Below are 18686 nucleotides of genomic sequence, written 5' to 3'. Positions count from 1 at the left end.
AAAAACCTGGAAATATTCTGATTTACATTAAAAATATATATTATTTTTTAAATGTGTTGTTTGGTAGACGTTGCCTTCATATCAACTGTACTTTCTCTATGCTGCCCAACATAATCGAATATATTTTGAGAGTGTGTGTGTATTGTATTTTTTCTTTAATGTGAGCCATTTAGCAGTCCCTTTTTATAATAAATTATCTGTGATGTGGCACAATATCACACAATATCCCCCCAAAAAAAGTACTAATTACAAACCAATCTCCATTTACTGATTTTTTACATTTATGTATCTATTTTTCCAGTATTGCCTTAAAATACTGACATTTGTGAATCTTTAAATAATTTCTTCTGATGTTACTTTATTTATTACACACCTGCAAACTTTAATAATAGACATGCTCATATTTTAACATTAAGCTTAATTTGTTATTTAAATTAAATCCTGCTCACAGAGTATTTCCTTGCTTTCACAACCTCTCACATGTGCTCTGCAGAGGTGACACCAAGCTGCTGATAATTGAGGAAATTCATTTTTTTTAAAAAAGTGTTAGGGGTAAAAAATCTCATAAATTAGCTAATAAATATAAGAATAAATGATATCTTTTGTTTTCTTGTCTGCTTTTCTTCTCTTTAAGCACATACATAGTCACCAGTGTGAATAAATTTTGCTTCACCCAGCGTCTCTCCTCCCCCACACACCAAAACTACTGCGAGCTTGTCCGTCCCATCGGTGACCCCGCTGCCATCAAACATTAACCCAGCCAAAATCTCACCCCCTGCTTCTCCCCACCCAACACCACATATTTATCAGGCTAACTATCTATCCATCAGCACGGTGGAGTCAGCAGACAGGACAGAGGAGGGGGAGATAAACACCAAGATCCTCCCCATTACTGCCCTGCATTAACCCCTGGCTAAATATTTACAGTAGGAAGAAGAACACATGATTTAATTTCTCACAGTCGCATACGTATGATGCACAGTCATACATAACCACCACTCTTTGCCCTATCTTCTCTCGCCAGCTGAAGCCCGAAATGCCCCCAACTGCTCAAGGAAAAAGAACCAGAAAGTAAAATGGATGTGGAATCACAAACAAGCTCAACCACCCCTGCTGCAAAAAATTAAATTCAGAAAGCAAACAGAACCAGTCCTCTGACTCACCCGCTCATGACCAAAACAACTCAAATATAAAGTAAACCCACCTTTGAATGCAGAACAGAAGATGAGCATTTGTGAAGACTGCAGTTTTAACACACTTAAGCTTTGAATGGTTACGATTTTGGTTTGATTCAGGCAGAGAGCTGCAAGAATACAACATTCCCATTAAAAGTACGACTCCTACACACACAATGCAAATCAAGACCGCCAACCATCCAATGCCTAGAAACACATTTCTGATCAGAATCTCATCATTTTTCACATTTTACAAATTGCTCTGTTGCAAACAACATAATTACTCCTGAATCTTCGCTTTCTGTGAACGCTGCAGTCCAATCCATCTGGTGCTGAGCTGCAATGTCCAATACTCATCACAGCTACAAGTTTTAAAGCTACAGGTCAAGAACAGATGTAGGGCTAATCAATCACTCGAAACGATCACTTCTAGTGGGGGAAAAAAGGACAATTTAGAAAAGCTTAAATCAAAAATACCCTAAATGTGAGATAAAGACTCACAGAAGTCAGCCTAGTGATCAGCAACGGATTTGAGCTTAATCAGTGGATTCATCCGTAGCATGAATTTAAATAACCATGTCCACTTTCTTTGCGTGCACGTGTATGGGTGTCAGCACTAAGAGCTCCAGCTGCACACAGCATCAACAGGTGAGTGTTGGTTCTGTATGCAGAAGGCAGGTAGGTGCGAGCAGCTGAGAGCAGGAGGGAGAAACAAAAGGGTGATGATTCTGGAAGAAAAGGGAGATGTGGGATGTGCGGGTTGTGCTGAGCCATTTCCATCAGGGAAACTCCAAAGCATAAAGACAGTTGCCAAGCAACTGAAAACACACGATGAGAAAGTAAAAAAACAACAACAACAACAACAAAAAAAGAAAGCATACAGACCACTTCCACGTGTGTGCAGGAACACACAGACCCACACTCTTACACACAAACATGGAGGTGTCACCGGCTCTGGCCATTTCTGATTGTCAATATTTAAAATATGCTGCCCAGGTGTGTTACATTCAGCAGCTGGAAAACCTGCTGCAACAATGCCTCACACAAACTACTTTCCTTTTGATCATTGTAATGAAACTGGAGAGCACAATGGGGTCTTACAAGTCACAACTACCCCATAGATCTTGAATGAAACCAGCACGGTTCCTCATTTCAGTTGCCAAAATTGATTTCATTATTCGCTCAGCTACAGCGAAACTATAAAGATAATTCTGTCATGAGAACTGACAGACGGGCTTCAAGTCTCCGAAACTCTAAAAGGGGTTGTGAAACGTTGCTGTGCGTCCCATTTCTCAGTCGTCCTTACCTGACCCAGTGGTTGTAGAGCTGCTGTTGCTTTGCAGACTCCCATTCCTGAGGAGTGACGGCGACTTTTGAATCCCACCGCTCACGCCCATGACCCCCAGCCCCCTCTCTCCACCTCCTGATCCTCCTCCTACCCCAACCCCTAATCCACTGCTGGAAACTAAGCATGGGCGACCTGAGAGCGTTGAGGACGAAGAGGAGGAAGGCGAGGCGGTGGAGGAGGAGGTGGTGTTGGCGGTGGAGGTGGTGGGGAGAGTTAGGGAGGGTGCGGGCTCAGAAGGCTTCACGTCTGTGGTAAAGCAAGGTCCAAATCTGTTTCGCCAGTTGCCCTTCTTTTTCTTCTTTACCCCATCTTCCCCTCCTCCTGCGGCTGCTCCGCTGATCCCCAGTCCTGAGCTCGAGGGCTGAGGCCGTTTGTAGCCAGTGGACCCAACGAGGCTTGTCGTCTCACTCGCTGTGTGACTGTGGGAATTCTCATACAGCTTTCCACCCACTGCAATGATGAGAAAGAACAGTGTTTCCCATTGGTTAATGTGATTGTTACATGTTTTTAATAGTTAAACAAAAATTATATTGTTGTGTTTTTTTTTAAAGAAAAAGAAGTGTGGCACCTGCTGAAGCTGTGGTTGCAGACATAAGAGAACCAAAGAGAGTTGTAGTTCCCTCTGAAGCTCCACCCTCTGAGCCTGGCTTCACAAGGCAGCTGCTGAAAGACGGTGGGGAGGAGAAGGTACTTCCACCACCGGGACGCAACGATGAATCTGTGAAACTTAGGAAGTCTGAGGAGGAAGCGGCAGAGGGCGTCTTGCTGGCACTGGTCAACAGGAGGCCTGGGTGGATGAAAGACGGGTGGGACAGGAATGAACAAAGAGAGGACAGGAATGAACAAAGAGAGGAGAGGCATGACACATCAGAGCTCTACAAGTTTCCAGAACACACTCCTTTCGATCATCTTGAGAGCGACAGAAACAAGATAACAAAAATAGACATTTTATCAGTTCAAATGCTCTCTATCTGCTCTACAGTCAGCCCTTCCTCGTCAAGCAGCCCTCCCTTGCATCAGTTTCTTGAAAGCGCAGACAATGCACAATTTCTCTGCTAGACAAAAACACACAACTGACAAGGGCTTCAAGGCTGTAACAGCGCAAAACACAGGAGCACACAGGAGTGAACAGTGACTCCTTTCACGTCATGACCTCCCCACATGTTCCGTCGACCTGTGTTTGTGTGCGCGGGGCTGTTCTCAGACGGGGCCCCAGATTACAGAGCCGAGACAAAACAGTCTTATCACGGCGAGAGACAAAAGTCTGGTGCCCGACTGATATCCAGTCAATGACACAGCACATGCGGACCCATAAAACCAGAGAATCAAAAGTTCATTCAGGTTTTAAATAACGCTTTGCAATTTTAATGCATTTGCAGTTTTTCTTGTGGGTGTGCAGGGTAAAAATACCAGAAGAGCCATCGTTGCATTCTCACTTTTCTAACTGCCATGTGTGTGTGTGGGGGGAGAGAAATATTGAGATCCATTTGCAACCATCAATTCACCTTGATGGAAAGGCCCAGTTGAAGCTGAGGCAGATGTAGAGGAAGTTGCCATGGTGACCACAGCAGAGGGGAGGGGTTTCCCTGAGGAGGTGAGAGACTTGCGGCCGCCCCTCGGTCCCACCGTGTGACCTCCACCGCTGTTCTTCTTGTTCTTCACCTCAGTCGCAGCCTTGACGCTGTCTGCAGCCAAGGCGTCCTTGGAACTGCTGCCAGAGTGAGCAGACGACACTTCCTGAAAGTTGGCGGTGGTAAAACGTGCTGCGCTGTCATCTAATCGCTTCTGCGAAGACGCTTGCAGAGAGGAGACACCTCCCCCTGAATTGCCACTGTTATAGGTCTGTAAGAAGGTTAAAAAAATAAATAAATGAATAGGGAGGGAGGGAGGGAGGGAGAATGATGGGAGAGAAAAAAAAAGGATATTGGGAGAAAAAGGGAGGACAAGAAAATCAAAACAGCGGAACAGGAAGGGAAATTATCAAAAACACGGCCAAATGAAAAAGATGAGTGAAAAATACATCAAGGCCACAGGATGTTTTAGGGATATAAGAGTTTAACAAAGATAAATCAAGGTAAGCCTCTCTGACTCTAATATTTAATCACATGTTACTAATCACCAAAACAAAGGAGGGGTGCTCTCACCTTCTCTGGGACCATGATGTTCGGAAGGATGAGGGAGGGGGACATGTCCATGGAGGTTTTCTTGTGTTTCGGTTTGTGCCGGTCTCGCTCCTTATGTTTCTGATTGAAATTGGAGGGGAGGGAAGAGAAAACAGATGAGTGAAGGTTTTCAGCACGTGAGTGAATGGAGGAAAGAAATAAGGACAAAGCCAGAAAAAAGAACCTTAGTTCTTTGGATATTTGAAACACTAGGAAAAGACTAAAAATGGCAAGAAGAAAAAAAATGATTATGGGGACATTTTAGACCGTTGTTTAAAAGTGCTTGGCGGAAAAGCTAATGTATGAGATGGGATGTAAGCACCTAAGTGGAGGAGACCGAGTCGGCGTGCATGTGTGTTCAGTGAAGAGAGGCAGAGAAAGAAGCCGCAGTGCATTTCAAAGACTCAATCTGAGATGAAAGCCTGGCGATCCACAAAAAACAAAGAGAGTGATGGAAGAGAGATAAAAGGGGACCAGGAGGCAACAACAATTTAGCATGCTGCGGTAAAGAGCTGAGCATTGCGCTCGTGCTGATGCGTGCAAGGTCTTGTCGCTTCACCCAATCATATCCTTTTTCTTGGGCCATCACAGCTCAATTTACACCCTCACAAACCTGCGCACACACCGCCACCCCTCTCTCGCACCCTTGAGGTGGTGGCTGGGTGCCAGTGCATTTACACCTCACATGCACGCCCCGCGCCCTGACACTTTTCTGTACGTGCGTACTAGCAGACGTAGCCTCACGTGTGTGCACTCGCGCACACACACACACACACACACACTCTTGGAGGTATATGGTGAAAATACGCAGCGATCCTGAGAGACGACGTGGGACTCGACATGCTCGGGATGTTCGATGTCACAACAACACCGAAACACCATAATCGGCCCCTCCCCCTTCTCTTCCCCACCCGGGGTTTCGCTGAGGACTGATTGCGAGACGGATTGTGACAGTTTAGCCAGACTTCCTCTGCGAGTGGCAGTTAACAGACATCACCAGCCGAATCAGTAGAATGCAGCTCCAGTGCGACATCTCCGCACGCCAGCTTCCGTTAATGCTAACCGTTAATGAGGTTAGGACTTCTGCTGGTTTCTGTATTTCAGAGGATGTGTTGAAGCTTAAAACAGGTTCCAGTCCTGACTATTTTCATTAACTCCCTAACTTCTATTAGTTGGAGTAGTTAAAAACAGATTCAACTACATTTTCAGGATCACATGTCACAGCTTTTTACCAAGGCTTTATATCTTCAGACATAAGATCACCTCTAAATTTTTCATTTGAGTTTTGTAACTTGAAATGCTCTTTTGAGAAACACAGTTTTTTAAAAACTGCTCTTTTGGCCAAACACTGTTTATGGGGTTTAGTAATATTTAATAATAATAATTAATAATTCCAGTCTCATTTCCATAATGGCCCCTCATTTGGGATTATATTTACAGGAAACAAATTAACCACCATTTATTAATCAATAAGTCAGCTATATTTTATCACAACTGATGCTGGTTCATTGGCCATTTTTCCAGTTATCAACCAGCTGTTTGCAACTACCCTGAAGAAATGTGCTTTAGCTCTCACACTGGCTATAAAGAGTGCGAAAACAAACAGAAATACAGGGTAGAGGTAGCGATTTAAAACAGACAACAAATGATCCACGCTGCTTCTGCCGCAACACAAAGATGTTACGATTATGGCAAGAGGGAGAGTGACAGAGAGAAAGAGGTCAATTCTTTGGGATTCCCTTTTTGTTTTTCATTAACATTCCAGAGGTAGGTGTTGATGGACAGAGCCTGAGCCGAGAGGGTCGGATAACACACTCTCTCTCACACACACACACACACACACACACACACACACACACACACACACACACACACACACACACACACACACACGGCCCACAGCACTGGGCGTGGGAAACACAACAAATGCACAATGTTACCCTGACACACTCTTATCAATCAGGTCAATTGATTATACAGGCAGAGACAAAGCCTTTCAGCATGTTCTGTCCCCTCTTTCTCTAACGCTGACCGCTGGCAGCCTGATCATTTGACATGTCCGAGAGGGCTTTGAGACTGTGTGGGGTAAATATGAGTGGTGGCGGGTAATGATGAGTGCATCTATTTATCAACAAACCCCTGAACAATGAACAATTCAGCAGTGGGCAGAAATCCTCTCCGTCTATGTCGAATGCTGATCACGTGCCCCCGAAGAGAGAGATTCACTTTTAAAGACACTTTTCCTTCTGTCTCTTCACAGTTTGCAGAATACAAGCACAGAAACCTCCATTCCCTTGTTCGCTACATCTATGTGTATTGAAATTCAGACTCTATTATTAATATGTATCAATTCATCTGACTTCATTTCACATACATTTTTCATTTCTTCAAATTACTTCTGTTTTCCAATCAACAGTCTGTAATTATTCAACATTTAATCATGTTAAATTTGATTATCTACACTACAGTTTTAAATAAAAAGCTCACTACCCAATTTGTTTCAGTACAGCTACGTTAAAACAAACAGCCCTATGAGGCGCACACATTTTGGCACTTTTCGTTGCTGTAACGCGCATAACAAGTATTAATGCATTAATTAATTATTTAAAATGTAACATGTTATCGTTTTATTTAATATAGAAAATGCCGGTACCAATTATGGGAAGAGAAACTATTGTCTGTTAATAATTTGATGTAGTTTCATATTTTATGGCTTCACAATTCAGCACAACAGCCTCAGGAGGACATCGTCTTGGGGGGGGGGGGGTCATACGCATAGCGTCGGAGCGGAGGGGGGGGGGGGGGGGGGTTGGGGGCAAACGGGGAGGGAGCAGGGGGTGAGGCGAGAGAAGACGGGCAGAAAGAGAGGAACAGGAAGTACAGGGGAAAATAATCCGGCCTGGCCTAGCAGGAATTCCCCTGTGCAGTTTCCTGCAGGATTTCTGACCAGCCATTGTGTGTGTATGGATGTGTGTGTTTCCTGCGGGCCTTTTCTATGCGGCCAGCGTGGGGGATCTTGGCTGACTGCAGGGTCTAGCATGAGTTGGGTATACATCTGAGCCTCCAAACCACATAACAAAGGCATGTGAACGCACACACACTCACAAATCTGAGCATACTGATCTCTGACCCAGGAATGGGGATGGTGTGTTTATGTGCGCATGTGTGCAAGAGAGCAAGGAGGGGGGATACTCTAATGCTAATAAGGCAGTATTAACAAAAGCCAGGGCAGTGAGACCGAGTAGTACGTGGCCAAACACACACACACACACACACACACACACACACACACACACACACACACGACACACACACACACCACCACACACACACACACACACACACACACACACACACACACACACAAAATGCATACAATTCTAATTCTGATGCCACAAATTTCTACAAGTTAACACAATTAAAATAGATTCTCTTTTCCCCCCTCTGTATTAAAAAAAACAAAAAAATAAAACAAAACACAACAACAGGAGAAAAGTGAAAATTCAAAGCATCAAAAAGCGCTTGCAGCACACCGTCACTAACATAATCTACCGAGCTGATATTCTCTAACATGCATTCATTAATTCTCCTGTATGCATTCTTGAAACACTTACGGGGGTTTCAAGATTAAACACAATGACGTATATTTAAATAAATTCTTTCCTTTTCTGCTTTTACCTTCAGAGAAAAATAACTTTTGGATTGGCACTTATATTTCCACAGCTCCACAGCTCATTTACTTTTCTGTTGATACAGACTTTAAATATGAACCAGTTTAAGTTAATAGTTATAATTGGACACTGAAATCATTTTTTCCACATCTAAAAAGTCCAAAGTTCACAGTCTTTGATGCAGAAACTAAATGTGTGCGCTTCAGGCTCTCCCGGCAATGAAAACTGCTTTAGGATATAAAATTATTGTTATTCTGGAACAATATCTGCTCTTCATCTGTGCAGTGGTGTTAGATAACCCCGATTAAAAACGTGAAACAATAAGCTGGCTGAAGCACCTCTAAACTCCTTTCATTCATCTCAGATAGTGATTCTGTGGTGAGCTGACAGGCTGAGATGGCCTTGCCAAAAGTATTTTCAGTCATGCACACATAAACACAACAGCTTTAAGTGTCTGAGTATGTTAAGCATTTGTTCTTGTTTGTTTTATCCAATGAGTCCTTCACCAACACCGACACCATCGAGCAGCAGGAGTCGTTGTTTTGATAAATCACTGCGGACTGCTAAACTCTTCCCGGTGATAAGCACAATCAAAGATGCGAGGATAAATCCACATTTAAAGCACTATCATAACAGGACATGGATCTGGAGAGTTTAGAGGAAATGATAATAAAATCTATACAACTTTAAAAAGGGCAGATAAACTGTTTATTGAATATTTAAGTAAATTTTATTGTGCTATTAAACTGTAAATATTTAAATATCTTACTGACAGTTTTTTGTTTCAACTGCAGACAAACACGCCAAGTTCATTTCTTCAACAACAACAAACAAACAAAAAGTAGAATTGATGACTTGACACTGACTGAAAAATCCAGATTTCACACAGCCTGTGATTACATGTTCAACTAACAGCCGTGAGTTATTAAGTCACACTAATCTCACATTCATTAAAGTTGTTATCACTGGTAGGCACAGAGGAGCTCAGCCACCCCAGCTGCCTGATCTCTGAAATACAATTTCATCACTCAATAGGACATCAGCTTCAACTAATTTGGTGATTTTAAAAGACATGCTTAGAGAAATAGTAGAAAACAGTGATGAGTTTTTAGATATGACAAAAAAAAAAGAAAAATACATTTTACAGTCAAGCTCAGACGCTATTAAAAAAAATCAAATCCATGAGTTTTTCTTCAGAGAAGCACTGATTAAAAATGAAGAAAAAATACCAAGTCCATTCCTTTCAAGGCCATCAGTCATCCATTTCAATGGAAAATGTAGCTAGGGTTTTAATCATTTTCATCATGTAGTAATACAAACATAATAGTACAACAGACTTAATTTTGAGCTCAAATTTGGTATGTTGGACCTTTTAGAGAAAAGGGGAGATAATGGGGTTATTTTAAAAACACTACCTGCACAGCTGTGTACTTAGCTGTATGTGTATTAGGCTCTTTGAAAATAAATAAATAAATAAATAAACAAACAGATATTAAAAAACAACAACAGTGTATAGGGGATAGCACCCCCATACCAGTGGTATTTAAAAAAAACAAAAAACATTGGTTTTTCTTCCTTTTAGAAATATATTAAAGGGAAAACAAAACATTTTCTGATTTTATTACACCAACTTTTATGTAAAAAACAAACCTATAGGACAGCCAATCCGACAGATCAATATGCAACATGACTACACTGACCCTCCACAAAGCTTCGTCTCATTTGCCTTCTGCTTGTCCACAAATTGCTCTGCAAACTCATACGCGTTAAAAGCACGTAATATGAGCGAGGCCTTTTTATTTTCTGGGACATCTGGATAGAAATAGCTAAAAAATAAATGAATAAAACTACATTTCAAGTTTGTCGTAAATGCAATTCTCCAACATTCATTTTAACTGCTGCTCAAAGTTTATACTGTGTATCTGCCTGTACCTCCACAGTGTGAGCATGTAACAATGAGCGCGTATGTTTCTGATGGAGTCACAATCGTGGGTGGGAGGCATAGAGAGGGTAAGATCTTAAGGCTGTCTTACCTTCTTGTCCGTGTCTGGGGGTCTATCCATACACTGAGTGGAAGAGTCACTTAAGCTTTGAGACCTACTACCCCGGCCCCTGCTCCTTCGCTAAAAGGTAAAGAGGAACTCCAAGTTACTGGATGAAGTCCACAGACAGAAGGCCAAAAGAAGGCCCCAAAAAAAACCTCTTATATTGAAAAATAAAATAAATATAATAAACTGAAAAGGATAAATAAATTCTGACTGAACTCAGGGACAAGTCAAAATTCAAAGATCATTAAAAAACATTAATGAGCATTGCATATAAAATATAAAAATGGCAGTTATAGGAGCAAGCTTAGTGACAGAGGCAAAAAAAAAGCAAAATAAAACCCCCAAAAAGGCCAATACGGCCAAAAATAAATAAATTTCAAAAATTACATTTAAGGCCATTAATTTCATGGTAACAGATAACAAAGTCAAGCAAGTGTAGGAAATTACTACTCCACAGTAGGAAAACAATTGGTTTTTCTTAGTGGGCAATAGTAAAAATCTTAACTACAAGTAAAGTTGTATTTATGTTGATTTCAAGCTTCTTTGCCTGAACTAGTATTAAAGTGACTTCCTGGTACATATTTGGAGTCTTAGCTATTAATCTCAGCCTCGGCCAGATTGCTGTCGCTGCCCTCAAATAACAGCCACACCACTCAAAGACCGATCTTTAACCAGGAACTGTGCTGCCTTAGGCATTATATGTTAAACTGACACTCAGAAGCAACTATTGAACCTTCTTCTCTTCTACAATACAAGGCTCGACCCTAAAGCAGAATTGAGAGCTCATCATTTCCTTCACCAAATTACTTCTGCAATAATCTTTTCTGACTAAAACCCGGGTTCAAGGCTAGTAACAGTAAAGGTTTGCAGCGACCATCACCCGTGTGCCAGAAATGCCCAACCGTGCATTTACAATCCTCAAATACAGAAAGAAAGAAATTCACACAACCTGAAGTAAATGTCTCTTTAATCAAGACTAAAGCTGGATAATCCAAGTTTCCAATTAGATTTAGATACTCAGCGATTCAACTGAAAATATGTAGCTAACATGGTGTAAATATCCATCAAGCGCCATTTTATGAAATCCATTCAGCTTTCTCCATCAATGTTTCTCTCTCATACATTCCTGTCATCCATACAGTGCCAGGTTAATGACATTATGCCCCACCATCCAAAGTAATTTATAAGCGATCAATGTAACAGCATGAGTCTTTCCATCGGCATTTGTTAACACTGCAAAATGTGTGTGCATGTGTGTTTGCGTTGACACCACAAAGCCTGCCTTCTCGTTCCATCCCACCATTGTTCCACAAATCATAATAGTTCATTCCTGTTTTTCCACATTTGCTTTTCTCCCCCCAGCTGATGCAGAGGTGTGCATGCAAAACTGGTGGCACCACGAGTAATCTCTGGATACACATCCACCGAGTATGCAGATGTTACATTTTTGTCTTCATATGCCCTTTCATAGCCCTTTTGTGTCACTAAATTCTGCTTGATGGTGACATGTAGCTGGCCAGTGTGTAGAGGCCCGCCTTCGTGTGATTTTCTGTGTAACAGGCCAATAATATCTATTGGGATTTTATTTTTCCATTTTTAATGCAGCTTTTTTCTTGGCATAGCCCAACCCACAGCCAATGAAGCTGCTGTTGAGTCTGTTTACAAAGTAAAATGTTTATTAGGCCAAACACACTAAAATATGTCAATTCTGATATAGTCAGAAACAAATGTTGCTATGCCAACCAAACCCAGACAGGTTAGACTACCTCTCCTAGATAAGCTACTGTTTTGGTTGTTCGGCTTTGACATGCAAACTGCCGATTGTATGTAAAATTTGTATTGACATCACAACAACGAAGACTGTTGATACAGTGTTAATCAGTTTAGTGTCAACTCCAAGGAAATGGTAACATTTAAAAAGACAACAATAGAGTTCAATAGGCTCAGCGAGCTAAAAAATGTAAAAACATCTTTTTCCCCACTAGTACTACGTTTCACCGACCACTAAAAATAAAGCATCTGTCCTGAAAGGCCACAAGGGTAGCTCCTTACTGAAAGTAACACTGACAATTGCTTGCCTTGTGAAAATGGGGCTAGGCAGTCTTTGGTCACAATCAAGGCTGTAGTTAGTGTTGATGAAGCGCAGATGAACATGTTTACTGAGACTTTGGATGTCTACAACACTGAGTGAACTGCTTTCATGCGTTTTTATTATACCCGTCTCTTTTCCTATATCTTGTCTTTGACATATGCTCTCTGTGAAATAATGAAAGATAATAATTAAAACACTAAAACTAACACTGAAACTAACAAAAACTAAACTGAAATGAGAAGATGCCCTCTGGAAACGAACTGAAACTACACTGAATTGAAAACAAGAAGTCATATTACACAATTAATATAGCAACGACTATCCCCGTTTGACCCTACAGTAAAATACAGGCTCAAAGGGCCCCAGCAACTGCAAAGCCAGTCCACTGTAGCCAGTGCTTCCTTTGGACAAACAGATGAGGAAGTGGAGGGTGCGATGGGAGAACGGATAACGCTAGATGGAGTGAGACAGATAGAGGGGAAGGAAAAGGTGAAAAAAGAAGAAAGCTGTGAGACTGAGGGAAGAGTCTTTGAAAGTTGCAGGAAGCTGGCTAAAGGGAGGGGGGCAACTTGAAAGTTTGGAAAAGAAAAAAGGAGGAGAAAGATGTGACAAAAAAAAAAGCATTAAGGAGAAGGACACAGTTATGAGAGGGGAGATGGGGATAGAAGAAAAATAGCAAAGAAAAGATTATGTACAATTCACAAAAGTAGAGATAAAAGAACGGCATTTCTCACTGTGCTGAAAGCAAACCAGTAATTGTGTGATGTGTGTGTTATGTCTACATGCTTATCACCAATCGTAGTTAGTGGAACGGAAAACACATTCTCATCCACATTGTTAAAACAGACACAATAGGCAAGTTCTCTGGAAAATGACAAAAATCTGAGAGTACACTTACCAATTTGCTGTGATGGTATTTGCAATATCCACAGTATTTGACATTGTCTGCATCTGATCCCTGTTCCTCACATAACAATCCTGCAAACTGGGCACTGTGGTGGAGAGTAGTGGGGGGAAATTCAGACAGTCGACAAAAAAAATGATGATTTGTACACGAGGAAGAGGAATACTGGTTTGGACAAGATGAAGAAATATTTATTAAAATAAGAGAAGAAAAAAAAGAGGAAAATAAAAGGTCTACTCCCTTTTTCTAAAACAGGGCTACTGTCATTTCTGTTACATCACCCAGAGATACTGAAACAACTTTCATCGTGATTGTGCCTCATTGCACAAACTTTGAATAACGTTTTCAAAGTGTTTGAATAACGACTCAGATTGTAGCAGTGCATAATTACTTGGAGAAAACAATGCAGATTCAGTGCAGTACTACACTAATAATTGTGAGTAACTAGAAACTTATCCAAATACACACAAGCTTGACATCCCAGAGCTACATTACCAGCAGCACAATATGAAATTAGCTCATTTTGAGATGTGGAGTTCTGGAGTTTCTAAACTCCCGCTGCATGTTTTGCAGGACATAATCCAATTTATTAGCTAGTTAGCATCCCATTAAGGAACAGTATGGATGCAAAACCCAGCTGCTATCACTTCTTCAACTTCTTAACCCAACCTCATTTCCTGGACTTGTGACAGCAAAGACCCTGCTGGAAACTGAGGATGTGTAGCCTCTCCTGGAAATTACCACAGAGGCTAGCTGTTGGATGATTTCTATGAGTAGCATTGGTGGCAATGCTACACAGTTGCTTCAATGTAAATGTGAAATATCCATTAGAATATGCACTCTGTAAGAACAGAACTACTTCTTCCTATCATTTTGGACTGATAGGCAAGTTAAGTGCTTTAGTAAGTCCCTACTGCCTCTTGAAAAACAAAGTGGTATTACCAAAGAGTACTACTGCTAGCCGGTTAGCATTAGAGCCCAACATATCGATACATCGGCCAATACTAGCTGTTTGCAGATATAGTGGTATTGGCATTTATAATGGTCGATAAATGCGCTCAGCTCTTAAACTAATGTAAGACAAGCAATCATAGCAAACTACCATTAAAGGTCATGTTGGCAATATTAACATTTAAAGTTACTCAATATATATTTTCTTGCATGCTATTTTTTTTTTTTGCCCAGTGCTGTCAGCATTAAAAGCTAGAGGTCTTAAAAGCGAGTGAACAGCTGAAGAAACAAAGTGTGTCTTTGTCAAGTGAGGTTAATGCGATGCAAGTGAGTCTCACCATGTGACATGGAAGGCCTGTCTGCAGCCATGTTTGTTGCAGGTCATACAGGCTCCAGTGGCTGCTTTACTCTCTCTCCCCTGGTCCTCACAGATATAACATGTCTGTACACGCAAACATACAGTTAGGGAAACCCATTTCAATTTAAACACATAAGCCATTTTCACACATGTACTTCAGATGATTGGACATTAAATGGACTTTCCATTGTCAGAGCGACAGCAGAAGGTCTATGTAATTATTCAGAGATTTCACAGGGACTGATCTGGGCCATGTGAAGTGCCTCCTGCACGATCTACCCAGGCGCTCCACCTCACTTAAGGGAATATTTCCAGTAGTGAGAAAACGTATGACACACACAATTCCCTGTTGGGTGCTACAAATGAGAAACGGCAACTTCAGACAATGCCTGGACTCGGTTCTCCCGACATTATCCCAACCAGAGTGCACGTGTGAAAACGGCTGGACTTAATTACTCACAGTATGACATTATACATCTGTTTTTGTAAAGTCTAAGAGCATAGATACATTTGTTACCTTATTGTAGCGCTCATGTGGCACAGACTGGAGTACTATGGGCTCCATAGTTGACACATTAGCAAACTCCACCTCAGGTATGTAAAGGGCACAAACCACATGGGCCCAGCCTGTAAAGATACACAAAGAAGACTTATCAGACCCTCTACGTCTACCAGATATAGGTTCAGAGGTCATTTGTGGTAACATTTCACAGTTTACAAGTAGAAATGTTAACCGCCTGCAAAAGTCCTCAAAAGTAATAAAATGTGAGCGAAGTTCATTTTGTCAGTTTCAAGTTTTCCCAATATAGTAAAGCTTTACGTGGGAAGTGGACACCGTAAACTCAGAAGACAAACACTATTTCATCTGATGGTCAAACACAAAATTGACTTTTCTTTTATTTGTTTTTTAATGGTTGAAACTAAAAGCCCAAACCAACACAGCCACTGTGGGCCCTTCCCAATCACCATGCTGAATCTAGAGGTGGGAATACCCCATGATATGATGTTACACTACAATACTTTACTTACGACGTGACAGTATTTCAATTATTACCATTTTGTGCTATGCTTAGTATTGCAATCATTTATCACCTGTTTTAAACAGCAAATTATGTCAACAAAGTTCAACTTTAAGGTTATCCCCTAGTTGAAGCTACATTATATATAAATCATCTCCTTTAAAGCTGTGCAGTGTCACACAAACCTAAATATATAACTTTAGGGTTGCTGATAAGTCAGTGTGAACCTCACCTCTTTGAGTTTCGATCTAGAATCTCAAATGCTTTAATTTGTAAATTGGTGGTCATCGACCTAAGCAGCCATTCACAGAGCCTTAACACATGCACAGCTTCCTGTCAGTGAAGACAAACTGGGGGCAGCAGAATGACAGTGAGGCATAGGCATGGTGGAGTGGCAGCAGAATTGACGACGAGCTGAGGAGGAGTTGGAGGAGGTGAACAGGAGGTCAGATGGAGGTGGGAGTCTCCTGCTACACTGGAGGTGTCTGTTTTTCCCCCCATAGCGGAAACAAAAACAGGCTTAAACTTACAGTTGAACCCCTGACCTGCCTTTGACCTGGTGAGCGGGACAGGGGGAGGAGGGCAGAGGGCGGAACACAGGGGAGGGAGCGAGTGTAAAATGGGGGCATGTTGTTGTTTTGAAGTCCCTCCAAGAATCTGGAAGAGGCCTATAAAACAGGACTATAAAACTGGCACAACCTTCCTCCTCAAACTCAGCGTTCGCACTTTAATCCCACAAGAACCGAACAAAGCATCGTTTTACCGACATCTGTGACGTCAAGAAGTTAACAGAGTCCACCGTGCTGAGACAAAAGTTAAAAATGAGGCAAAGGGCTGCGAGCTTCTGATAATGGCTTATTAGCTCCTTTGATAAACACTTGAAACATTAGGAGCCATGTGGTCTCTGCTGTCACAGTACAGTTATAAACTTTACAATGACGCTCCAAATCAACACCTGAAGTTTTCAAACTGCTGCCTCGAGTTTAACATGTCTTACAACCAACCAGTGAGAACCAAATGTGTTTCAATCAAGTCCCAATTAAATATATGAAGACAGATGATGATTGAAAATGATCATTTTTAACCTTAAGCTGTAAAATGGAGACCGGGAAGACGGATAAAGACTGAATTTCTGCCTTTCTATGCCATTCCTTTTTTCTCGGTCTGCATGATGGATCAAATACCCATTTCAGACCTTGCTCTGCTTTATTACGGTCCCACCTGAAACAACAACTACCACCACACGGATCAACAAGTGAAGAGGAACTGATGAGCGGAGTAACAGAGTTGGGAAAAAGATTGTGAAAGAAAAATGGGAGGAAAAACGAGGGAGAGAGGGGTCATGGGAAGGCTAAAATAAAAGAGAAAGTAGTAAAATGGTGTGTGTTAGTGTTGTCCTGATGCCTCCCTGCAGGCCTGGACACAATCCCACAGCTGTGCCTCTCTCGGCCTGACTCAAACACACACACACACACACACACACACACACACACACTCACATGCACACAGAATATTTACAGTCTCCAACAAGCTGACCTCCCAATGAACCCGGTGTGGAGACTCCTCACAGGCTACGCACTATACCCATCCTGTCCCGCCCCCCCATAAACATACACACACTGACACACCCTCATAAAACATGGACTGGCAAGGACGCTACAGAGGCAGCACATACAACAAACAGCAACATAACTCTCCCAGCATGCTTACAGCCCTTAAACTTGCTGGTGACATGCAATTAATGACAAAATCCACAAGAGGTTAACCACAGATGGCAGCATGTATGAGTGTGTGTGCGCAGCTGAGAAGAAGCATACCTCCGTTGTCCGTCCTCTTGAGCGCTCCATCTTTGTGGGGACAGAGCTCGCACCTCTGTGGGTAAAGACGAAACATCAGGTCAGAAACAAGAGGCCAACCTCATGTGCTTACTCGAGGTATGACAAATATGAGTGTAAGTGAGAGGAGCTGGCCTGTCGCCCGGACTTGGGCACACGGCCAGAAACTCTCTGGGAAAACACACTCGCTACCTGCCACCTAAGGTTGTGTTTCATCCAAGTGCGTGTACTCAGTTGCAGCGGCAAACTTAATTTACTTATTAATCCAATTAAAGCATCGCAAATCCTTTAGCAGTAAATGGCATATGAAATAGACCTGAGCTGTTACTTTGCTTCAAATCTGGCAATGTGTTGCCATAAAATAACAATCAAAGGTAATCCTTTTACTCTGTTTCACTTAAATAAAGCTTGGCATAACAATTATTCACTACATTACATGCATTTTTTTTACTAAGTTTATAAATCAGACATGGAGTTTAGGAGTCTGAACTACACACCGACTTTTCTAGAAAAGCTGGAGACACAAAAATCATGGTCATTTAGTAAATGACCCATCAACTTCAAGGTAAAGTTTTTGTACAAACAGAGACTGTTACAAATGCACTTAGGTAGAGGGTGATCCTAGCAAACTAAGCATTTTTAACATGACAGCAGAGTACTTTGAGACTTTTGTGGTTGAAACTTTGCAAGTTATTGTCAGATTTCTTCTATTCCTCCATTAGTTCCAGGAGTTAAAAGAAAAGCAGTTTGCCATCATGATAAATATCAGCAAAAGTATATTTGCTTTTCACACATGAATAGAGAAAGTAGGCAGATCATTCCAGCACCTGTGTCAACAGCAACATGAAGTTAATCTTGGACTGACAAAGTCTAGTCCGATCCTTAAAGGTTTAAAGACATCATATTAATTTGAGAGGACAACCTTATGTGTGATGATTCAGGTGTTTGTGGAGAGCAGGTGAGCCCAACCATCCTGTTGCAGTTATTAGAAATCCAACGTTTGCCAAGGCTGCGTTCAGCAGGAACATAACCAGGAACTACTTTTGCACTATAAAGTTACACACTGAGCTCTTACAAATACCGAATGGGTTGCATTTTTGCAGAAAATTTGTACTAAAAAAAA

The 18686-nt window shown here is 41.6% G+C and overlaps 1 protein-coding gene across 3 annotated transcripts in view; it reads right to left on the bottom strand.

Moving 5' to 3' along the window:
* The window catches only part of mllt10 (MLLT10 histone lysine methyltransferase DOT1L cofactor), a 46931-nt gene that overhangs the window by 18237 nt on the left and 10008 nt on the right, over positions 1-18686 (bottom strand). For 2 of the 3 annotated variants that reach the window (XM_005912084.3, XM_005912085.3), the window contains exons 3-11: positions 17546-17600; positions 15227-15336; positions 14690-14793; positions 13395-13488; positions 10390-10479; positions 4668-4766; positions 4029-4365; positions 3092-3310; positions 2482-2973 (exon numbers count right to left, since the gene is read on the bottom strand). In XM_005912084.3, the coding sequence (XP_005912146.1) occupies positions 2482-2973; positions 3092-3310; positions 4029-4365; positions 4668-4766; positions 10390-10479; positions 13395-13488; positions 14690-14793; positions 15227-15336; positions 17546-17600 (1600 nt within the window). The remainder of the gene's footprint in view (positions 1-2481; positions 2974-3091; positions 3311-4028; positions 4366-4667; positions 4767-10389; positions 10480-13394; positions 13489-14689; positions 14794-15226; positions 15337-17545; positions 17601-18686) is intronic. The other variant, XM_005912086.3, reaches the window with a different exon arrangement.

Source organism: Haplochromis burtoni, unplaced genomic scaffold (assembly GCF_018398535.1).
Source record: "Haplochromis burtoni strain Fernald_Lab_line unplaced genomic scaffold, NCSU_Asbu1 Contig_1, whole genome shotgun sequence".
NCBI lineage: Eukaryota > Metazoa > Chordata > Actinopteri > Cichliformes > Cichlidae > Haplochromis > Haplochromis burtoni.
Note: the sequence above shows the minus strand (reverse complement) of the source record. Positions and strands in the feature narration are given on the sequence as shown.